Source organism: Electrophorus electricus, chromosome 14 (genome assembly GCF_041902795.1).
Source record: "Electrophorus electricus isolate QZ-2024a chromosome 14, ASM4190279v1, whole genome shotgun sequence".
NCBI lineage: Eukaryota > Metazoa > Chordata > Actinopteri > Gymnotiformes > Gymnotidae > Electrophorus > Electrophorus electricus.
Genome location: NC_137510.1, coordinates 23,022,226 through 23,032,500, shown reverse-complemented (window position 1 = coordinate 23,032,500; position 10,275 = coordinate 23,022,226). Strand labels below are relative to the sequence as shown.

The window sequence follows — 10,275 nt, the reverse complement described above, 5'->3', positions numbered from 1 at the left end:
GCGTCTCTGTTATAGCCCATAGTGGAGGGTCTACGCGTCTCTGTTATAGCCCATAGTGGAGGGTCTACACGTCTCTGTTATAGCCCATAGTGGAGGGTCTACACGTCTCTGTTATAGCCCATTGTGGAGGGTCTCTGTTATAGCCCATAGTGGGTCTCTTCCTTCTAGTCTTATTGTCCACGTGATGGGGCGTCTTTATCCGACAGCATCATGTGCAGACATGTACACTAGATTGCTATATACTACTTATTTAAAATTAGAAGCCATTCTAGTTATACTCTAATTATTTACCACATTTCTGCAAACATAGCTCAGTGTTGGGAGTAACATTTAATTTCACAGTAGTGCTGAGGTTTTTCAGGTAAAAAAAAATACAGATTGCTGAATTTTGTTCATTACAATCAGCTCTTTAATCATGAAAACATAACTTAATTTCATATTCCTTTTTTTTATTTCCAAGAGTGATAGAATAAAAAGTTTAACTTTAAAAATAAACCTAAAATTTCATGACATGTATGCAGTTCAGTGGACGATCCTGATAAACTGGTTTAACTGTACCGCTGTAGCTTTTCTGTTTTTATAGTTCGACACACAGTGCTTCATTCTGTTGCTGATTTTGTGTGTTTTGCTTGAGAACAAGGACAATGGTTTACTGAAACATGCCAAATTACCGAATAGATGTAAAGAAACTAATATGGCCAAGTTGCAAATTCCAGTTTCTCTCAAGAATCTTGCAGTTCATTAACATATCACACATTGTGGCTCATTAATGCATTACAGGATCAGAATCAATCATTTGTCATGAAGCTTGAATTGTTACGGTACTGTTCATGGTATAACACCAACTCTGATCAATCGTGTATGAGCGTACGGAGTAACAGTGACTACATGCTTATTTACTTTAGAACTCTACCCCGGTTAGAGAGAGACTCACGGTCCTGACCACAGAAAGCCCAGTGACAGCTTACTCCTCCCTGGAAAGGTCACCCTGCCCTTTAACCTTTAATTCTGACCAGGGGATTCACTGGTGAATTGTTCCTTTGTAAATGTTAGTGCTGTGTCTGCTCCGTGCATGCGGGGGTGTAGTGAGAGGAGGGTTTGGGGTGGATAAAATGACACTGGGTGCTGCCGTGTTTTATAGCAGAGGAAATGAGATCAGGGTACTGGGAGAGAGACATTCTGTTCCTCTTCTCTTAGCTGAATGGAATGTGTGTGTGTGTGTGTGCGCGCGTGTGTGCGCGGTGTGCGTGCGGTGTGTGTGTGTGTGTGTGTGTGTGCGCGCGGTGTCTGTGTGTGTGTGTGCGTGTGTGTGCGTGTGTGCGCGTGTGTGCGCGCACGTGTGTGTGTGTGTGCGTGCGGTGTGTGTGTGTGTGTGTGTGTGCGTGCGGTGTGTGTGTGTGTGTGTGTGTGTGCGCGGTGTGTGTGTGTGTGTGTGCGTGCGGTGTGTGTGTGTGTGTGTGTGTGTGTGTGTGTGCGCAATGTGCGTGCGGTGTGTGTGTGTGTGTGTGCGCGCGGTGTGCGCGCAGTGTGTGTGTGTGTGTGTGTGCGTGCGGTGTGCGTGCGGTGTGTGTGTGTGTGTGTGCGCGCGCGGTGTGCGTGCGGTGTGTGTGTGTGTGTGTGTGTGTGTGCGTGCGGTGTGTGCGTGTGTGTGTGTGTGTGCGTGCGGTGTGTGTTTGTGTGTGTGTGCGTGCGGTGTGCGTGCGGTGTGCGTGCGGTGTGCATGCGGTGTGTGTGTGTGTGTGTGTGTGTGCGTGCGGTGTGCGTGCGGTGTGTGCGTGCGGTGTGTGTGCGTGCGGTGTGTGTGCGTGCGGTGTGTGTGTGTGTGTGTGTGCGTGTGTGTGTGTGTGTGTGCGTGTGTGTGTGTGTGCGTGCGGTGTGTGTGTGTGCGTGCGGTGTGTGTGTGTGGTGTGTGTGTGTGTGGTGTGCGTGCGGTGTGTGTGTGTGTGTGTGTGTGTGTGTGTGTGTGCGGTGTGTGTGTGTGTGTGTGTGTGTGTGTGTGTGTGTGCGTGCGTGCGTGCGTGCGTGCGTGTGTGTAAGATCTCCGTCAGTCTTATATCAAATGTTATATCTTCATTGCAGCAGCCACATTGTGTGGGATTGTGTGTGGGATTGTCTGTGTGCGTCTGAGGAAATGTGCATAACATACATAAGAAAGTTTATCAAGCACATGTCGAAAGGGGAAGTAAAACCAATGGCTGGAAAGATGTTCCAATAGTGTGGTCATGCATTGTGTATATAGAAGGTTTTAGGAAAAGGCTCTATATGTCCATATATATATGTCTAAAACCTTTAAATACCATTTAATGTCAGTGATTTAACTGTGTATCTTTCATTTTTAACTTGTGTAGTTACTGAACAGTTGACAGTACTTACTGAACAATGTATCTTAAGTTTAGTAACTAAATATTCAGCCTGCCGTTTTAATGATTTACAGTCAGGACTCTGCCAGGTGCTCTTAGCAGATAGATTTTCAGCCTAAGTCAGTAAGCGGAGGTGTAGGCTAATTGCTGTGTTTGTGGTTCTCTCTGTCTCTCTCTCCAGTGAGTCCCACTAAAGAGATTCGGGTGGTGTCGGCAGTGAGGCGCGGCAGTATGAGCAGCAGTTGTGGTAGCAGCGGCTACTACAGCAGCAGCCCCACCCTGAGCAGCAGTCCTCCTGTACTCTGCAACCCCAAGTCTGGTAAGACCCTCCCCCCCCCCATAATTGCAAAAGTACAGCATCTCCACAACGCTCTAATATTACTGTGTTAAATATACGAGTTTCTGGAAGCAGTCCCAGCCGAGGTGGAGCTAAGCTGACCTTAATTGATGTTGCTGTAATAATAGTCACCATGTGTTGGGAGTGTGAATTTACAGCAACTCAAGTCAGTCAAGTTCGGTCATTGTCCATATATCCATATATCCATATATCCTACACTGACTCCACTCCACTTACCACACTCCCAACTGTGAAGCCGATCTCTCTTTCTCGGTCTCTTCCTTCCCACTCAGCAGGGCTTAGAGCCTTAGCAACCTCATCACTTACATGTACGGTTGAAATTTACAGCGCACGCCTAACACACACACCCGTTCCTCGAAGCGAATGCCAATGAGTGTCGCACAGGAGCACTGTCTGAATGCAGCCCGGCTCCTAGCGGTCTTGGAGTCCCAGCGTTTTAGCGAGACCACTGCAATGTTCTCCACTGACAGGAAAAGCTGCCCGAGAGGGTCAGGAGGTGATGGGTTTGTTTGCTTTCAGGTCATAAACGTTGTATGAGCACATCCCCCTCTCTGTTGTACTGCACGGTAATTGGGCTGTTAAAATTTTGACAGTGATCCCAAGAGGACCAGGCCCTCTCCCGTAAACGCTTTCCCATCCGCAGTGCTGCCAGTGCTCGTTGTCATAGCGCGGCCGCGGTCCCGGCCTGCACCAGCGCTCCACAGTTTACCTCTGCAATCACAGAGAGAGACGAGCTGCAGCTCATGTTTGGCAGAACACAGTAATGATATTAGGACATTATGCAGTGACATGTATTTGCTGTCTTGTTATCTTTTCTGCAGGAGAGCTGCTCACGGTGGAGCTCTCAGCCCTCTGAATTCCAACAACCAGCTCTTGCTTTTCCTCCGTGCAACTTCCTGTCTCTCTGTTGTCCTCTCCATCTTTTCACTCTCATTCTCTGTTCTCTTACTCTCTGCTGAAGCCTGCCTTCGCCTTCTCACTAGGCTGCAGAGAAGCAGTGTGTTATAGAGTATACCCTCTGACCCAGTACAAACCACTCTTACTGGGAGCCTGGATCTCTCTCTCTCTCTGTCTGTGTGTGTGTGTGTGTGTGTGTGTGTTTGTATGTGCGTGCGTGTGTGTTTGTCCATGTCTGGCAAGCACATTTAGTCCCTCAAAGGGAGAGACAGGGAGCACAGCCAGCAGGCATGCAGCAGAGCTGTGCAGTTTCACCACAGCTACACACACACACACACACACACACACACACACACACACACACACGCACACACACACATGCTCGCACGCACACATGCACATACACAAAACACTCTTCCTTCACTACCACACCAAATTAAAACATAGGTCTCCATGGCTCTCAAAGGATGCTTAGACGCTAAAGCATGAGGGTTCCGGAGCATTCCACAGCCACTGCAGGAGTAGCCGTGGGCTCATACCAAATAACTCACTCCTCTGCCAGTGCTCTGAGCTCACACACACAGAGGCCTGTATGAGATGCACGAGCCAGAGAAGGCAAACCTCCCACAGTCCAAACACTCTTCTCTGCTCTTGCAGATTCCAAGAACTATTTTATAATGTCTGGCTAGGAAAAGCAAGCACTTCATGAATGTTGACCCCTTAGACACTGCATTGTCACCTCTTGTAAGCTTTTATGTAAGACAGTGGAGCGCGCGTGCGTGTGTGCACGTGTGTGTGTGTGTGTGTGTGTGTGTGTGTGTGTGTGTGTGTGCACGTGTGTGTGTGTGTGTGCACGTGTGTGTGTGTGTGTGCACGTGTGTGTGTGTGTGTGTGTGCACACGTGTGTGTGCGTGCACGTGTGTGTGTGCGTGCGTGCGTGCGTGTATGTGTGCTAGCAAGTGAGTGCCTCATTTTGGCAGCTATGTGGCTTCTTATTGGCCTCTCTGCTCCACCAATCCCAGCATGCCTCAGGTCTCCTCCCATAATAAATATCAAATTAACCATTGCAAAGTGTTATACTTTCTCAAATTATATTATATTGAAGTGATTAACTCCTGTACCACATATGCAGTTTTAGAACAACTAAACTTTGATGATTTTCTCAACATGTCTCTCTCTCTCGCTCGCTCTCTCTGCTCCCCTTTGTCTCCCATGTTCCCAGTTTCTTTCTCTTCCCACACACACATACACCCCCCTCCACACACACACACACAAGCAAGGACAAGCAAAGACTCTGTCAACACTCCACGCTGCCCTTTTATGCACAGCGTCACGCTACTGCGTGTGTTTTGTGTTTTAAAGTCCAATTCTGTACGTATTGGAATGGCTGTGGGAGAAAGAGATGGGAATCCGAGAGCAAGTGTGTGACGCAGCATCACAGCTGGCGTCAGAGAGCCGGAATGGTCCACTGGCCCCCGAGCCTGAGCTGAGGGATCAGTGGCGAGTCTGAGTCTGGAATGGCGACGTAACGGCTGTGGACATGTGCGTAGAACGTTTGAGCAGGACAAACCTAACCGTCCTGATCGCAATAGTGGTAGATGGAACAGGGGAATGACTAACTCTTTAGATGAGTGCACCATGGTGATGTGTGTCACTGATATCATCACTGACAGACCCACCACACACCCTATAACAGTCTGATTAGAGCTCTCTGTATGCTTGTGTGTGTGTGTTGGTTTGTGCGTTTCTCACACAGTGTTAAAGAGACAAGTTAGCCCGGAGGAGCTGCAGTCACATGGAGGGCCCTTTATGAAGAAAACATTCACTGTAAGTTGCGCGCACACACACACACACACACACACACGCACTGTTATATGTCTACATGTTTGTTATAACACAACAAAACTGCCTCATTATCAGCTTTGGGCTGTTCCTCTCCTGGGTCACGTCTACTCAGCTTTTTGGAGTGACACCGAAAGCCCATAAAGTGGCTTTTTCGATTGGCTGACTGTGTGTGTGTGTGTGTGTGTGTGTGTGTGTGTGTGTGTGTGTGTGTGTGTGTGTGTGTGTGTGTGTGTGTGTGTGTGTGTTCAGATCGTAGGTGATGCGGTGGGCTGGGGCTTTGTGGTGAGGGGAAGTAAACCCTGCCACATCCAGGCTGTTGACCCCGGTGGACCCGCAGCTGCGGCTGGGATGAAGGTGCGCTCACGGAGCGCCGGCACAAGAGCTGGACGCGCAGCGTAGCTTATATATCAACTCCGAGGGGAACACGCTCGCTGTGACCCCACCACTGACTTCGGGCGCAGTTTAGAGGGAGGGGGTAAAGGGAGCGTGGGGATCACTCAGTTAGGAAATCATGGAAAATCGTGTGTGTGACATTTGACCCTTGCAGGAGTGGATTATTCATGAATAGATCAAATATAAAGGTGATCCCTCATTGTAAAGTCGGTTATACAGCAAGTCGTGTGTGCGCGGATGTGCGTGTTTTGTGTGTGCTCTGGTATAGCATAAGCTCACACCTAAGCCAAATATACCGCACACCTAATAGAACTTCTGGCTTCTGGCAACTGTACCGTTTCCCCTTTGAACTCCATTTCTGAATTTTATTACAAATGGGAATGTTTACACACTGCGGCAGTATGCCTGTTTGCATGCTCATTTGTGCTGTTTACACACACACGCTCAGCACGCCGTAGCGGTCCTCAGTCCCCTGCTCGGCTACTGTGCGGCGCGGCTTGTGCAGTTGTTCCCCAGGCTGCGAGTGGACCTGGAGATCAGAGACGCAGCACTGCAGTTTGAGCACTTCTCTCAAATGTAGAAAATAAGACTAATGAGTGTGGTGCTTAGCAGCTAATAATACTTGTAGTCATTGCCTAGACAAACATTTTCCGTTGTGAACCACCTTGTTGAATCTCAATTTCACAATTTCACACTTCTGAGCTGCTTGAAAAACTCAGAGTGTGATAATAACTACATACATCAATGCTTGTAAGCAAGTGCACTTTATTAAGGCTAATTTGTTGTTGATATAAGACAGTCAGACTGAATGTTTGTATTTAGCGCTTCTTGGAATATGTTTAATGTTTCCAAGAACTTGAGCTTGGACATTTTACTAATCCTTCAAAGAAGAAACCAATAATGTTTAACAGAGGGGGAATGAAGAATATACCAATCATGTTTAACAGAGGGAGAACAAAGCAGAGTAGGCTATAGGCTTGTTTTCTTTTACTCCTCACTGTTCAGATTTAGAAAATGACATTTGGTCAACTCAAAAATAACTGCATACCTTAATCCCCATCAACATCCTGTAGTGCAGACCACCTGCCCAGAGTCAATAGGTAGTCCAATTCACAGCTTAAGAGTTAGATAGCTGTTCCTGCAGACTTCAGTTCATTATGATATGCTAAGATGAGATTAGAGAAGACAGTGGAGGATCTCTTAAACTGTCTGGGACTGAAGAAAAAGACAGTGGGATAAACACTGAAGTATAGCCTAGGCGGTGGTGAAAGGGTTAATCGATGTGTAGTTAAAGGCAGTTAGTCCTCCTTGTCCTTTAGTGTACATTCCTACCAAGAACCCTCTCTGTGACGGGTGCTGGGGTCAGGGCTGGAGTCGAGCCAAGGAAAGCCGCGCAGCATTTTTGATGTAGTTGCCGAAGGGTGGGCGGGTGCAGAGGTCCAGCAGTGGAGCTGACCTCACTGACCAGTCCTGCTGTCAGCACACTGCACTCCTCCACGCTTCAGCTGGAGCTCACTTTGTTGTTTTAACACGTTACTTGTCGCGCTATGTCGTCAGGTGGCACGTGATTGCCGCTAATTTCATGTCAGCACCATTATAGCACAGACATTTCTTCAACAGTCTTTTAATGGCAAACCATTAGGCTAATGTCATTCTGCGAGTGGATTTCACATTAACCTTCAGTCGTGGTTTTCCTTCTGACCAACTCCTCTCTCTCTTGCCCTCCCCTTTCTAGGTGTGTCAGTTTGTGGTTTCGGTCAATGGACTCAACGTGCTAAATCTCGACTACAGGACTGTGAGCAACCTAATTCTCACAGGACCCAGGACTGTGGTCATGGAAGTCATGGAGGAGATGGAATACTGAAGACACGTTCTTGCTCCTCCTCACCCTCCCATTCATTCTCTCTCACTTGTTTTTTTCGATCTCTCTCTTTGCTAGACATCATAGTGTCAGTGAGGGCCCTTGGTTGAACTCTTTGTAGTGGAGTCTTCAGCAGAATGCTCTAGAGTTACAGGCCCATTTGTTTGACAACCGCATCATTGCTGTTTGTCAAGTCATCAGCTCCATCAACAGACTGAGCAGATCCTGACATCTCTCGTTCAGCCCCCAAAGACTCATCACTATCTGTGATGACTTTAAAACAAGCCCCTGTGTCAGCAGGGAAGGACATTTCTTGTGGAACCCATGCCAGACCTGTTGATTTGTGGCATTCATGCAGTAGACAGGAGCTTCATTCTCCTCTTTTGCTGGTCAGTTCGGTTCCTCATTCATGGATTGAAAGAGGTTATAGCCAGCTGCGCAAGGCTGGGAACAATTGACTATTGTGAGGCAGTGGTACAGTGTAGCCAAGCATAGAGAGCAATTTGGTGGTTTGCTGATTCCAGACATTTTCCCAATGAAACGTCAGTAGGTCATATCCTGAGACACCAGTGCATTTTAGTCAGGAATCTATGGGGGTGTCCTTTAATTCTGTACTGCCAGAAACTTGTTGGTATGCACATTGTTTACACTTTAACAAAGAAAAAAAAATGTTCATGACTAAAATAACTATAGTACTTAGGATTTACATATGATTTAATCTATAGGTGTCTTACTGAAAGTTAAGGACTCGTTGCCCATTTAATCATTGAATTAAACCATTACACTTAACTAATTTCTACATCTTGTAGAAATGTCTGACATGCAACTGGAAGACAGTCTTGTAGTACTCTATATAAGCAGAAGAGCTTAGTTACTGATAGTATTGTCCTAAACACAAATTAATCTAGCCAAATAAATAAGTTGCATATAAATAGAAGAGAGCCATATTGTCTAATGTGTGTAATATTCTAAAAGTTGACAACAGCAATAATAGCAAAAACAGTATTTAAAGCCACTCGACACAGAATGCAATTATCAAAAGGATCATTTTATGTGTAGAAAATGAAATCTAAAAGGTATGTAGTGCTAAATGTGTGAAGCAATCCCGTGCATGAGGGTTCGTGTAAGCTGTATAAATAGTGCTTGCTAGCAGGCGGGAGTCCTTTGCTGAGGACAGAGTACCATTCATACATACAGAACACTAGGGGGCTCCACTGGAGACAGACATAGTGCTGTCCACTGAATCTCCACTGCCAGGCCATATTACTGCCATCTTCTTCATGCCTTACTTTGAACTTTGGGGTAATTTGCAAGGCGACATGTGAAGTCAAAACAGACTGGTTTCACATATCCTTACTGCCCCCAACACGGCCGATGGCCTCCTGACACCCTCCACTCATCCCCGCTGTGCGTCCCGCTCTCTCTCTCTGTAGTTCTCCATGGTGTAGGTGCTTGATATAGTGCTGACAATCAGCGTTCCGTTATTTGGGATAATCTCTCTGCACCAGCAGGCTGCTATCTGCCGTGAGGCCCCAGGCACAGGACTGTGTAAACTGAAAAAAAAAAATCACGTGATGTTAGTTGTGCTTTATGATCAAATGAGAGAATATGAAGCCAGGGGATGTGGAGATATATAGCACTTACTGCTTTACACAATACAAATGAATAAGATGTGAGAAATAAGATGAAGGCTGTGTGTGTGTGTGTGTGTGTGTGTGTGTGTGTGTGTGTGTGTGTGTGTGTGTGTGTGTGTGTGTGTTGCAGTACAGTTCAAAAATCATGTGTCTGTTGATAAATGTTTTATTAAACAAATTTGAATGGACTGCAGAGGTGTCTCTTGTGTGTAGTGGAGGTAATACAACAGTGTTTCACAACAGAGGCTAGTGTTGCCTGTTTGGCTAACTCAAACTATCCCTGCAACTAAAGTCTACTGGTTTTAGCGAGGATCTTTATTCTTTGACGGACCTTGAAGGTGGCAAGTCCTCTCTTTACTGTCGTATCTTTATCTCCCTGTGGGCCATGTGTGTATGCGCCTGCTGTATTTTGTGAGTAACTAATTACTAATTCTGGTTACACCCAAAAGGAGTAAATGTTGCACTAGCGCCCCCCTTTGGTGAAAACAAGCATTGCTTAAGATTTATGAATACTATAGCACACTGAATGAAATATCGCAGAAGGTAGATTTAAAACTTCATAAGGGTTGCATATTCTAAATATGTGCTCAAGAGCAAAACATGTAATCTACATAAACGAAGAGGTGACAATTTATATAGGGTGCATTAGGATACAATAGGATACTAGAATACAGTTTTTAATTTTTTTCTAGAATAAAAAAACGCCTGCAATATGATGCCAATTCGTTCCTTAATCTTTGCTTTTAGCTACACAAAGTGTAATTTACATTCCTAGATAAAGTAGCTCATTTACAATGAAGCATGACATGTCTTGGCGATTTTTGACCACAAGAGGTCAGTAGCATACAATGTTTGGACAGGGAAAACAGCAAACCCGTAAAGTGTGATCATCAAAACTTAATATTATGCTCTTGTACTTTATGTGTG

The 10,275-nt window shown here is 46.0% G+C and overlaps 1 protein-coding gene across 10 annotated transcripts in view; it reads left to right on the top strand.

Annotated features, from left to right (window-relative positions):
* deptor (DEP domain containing MTOR-interacting protein) overlaps positions 1 to 9,536 on the top strand; it is a 29,670-nt gene extending 20,134 nt beyond the window's left edge. For 8 of the 10 annotated variants that reach the window (XM_026999074.3, XM_026999072.3, XM_026999073.3 and 5 more), the window contains 4 exons: positions 2,542 to 2,679; positions 5,372 to 5,442; positions 5,710 to 5,814; positions 7,589 to 9,536. In XM_026999074.3, coding sequence (XP_026854875.2) covers positions 2,542 to 2,679; positions 5,372 to 5,442; positions 5,710 to 5,814; positions 7,589 to 7,717 — 443 coding nt within the window. In that variant the 3' untranslated portion in view covers positions 7,718 to 9,536. The other 2 variants (XR_014116810.1, XM_081695717.1) reach the window with 2 other exon arrangements.
* Positions 9,537 to 10,275: the final 739 nt, after the last annotated feature.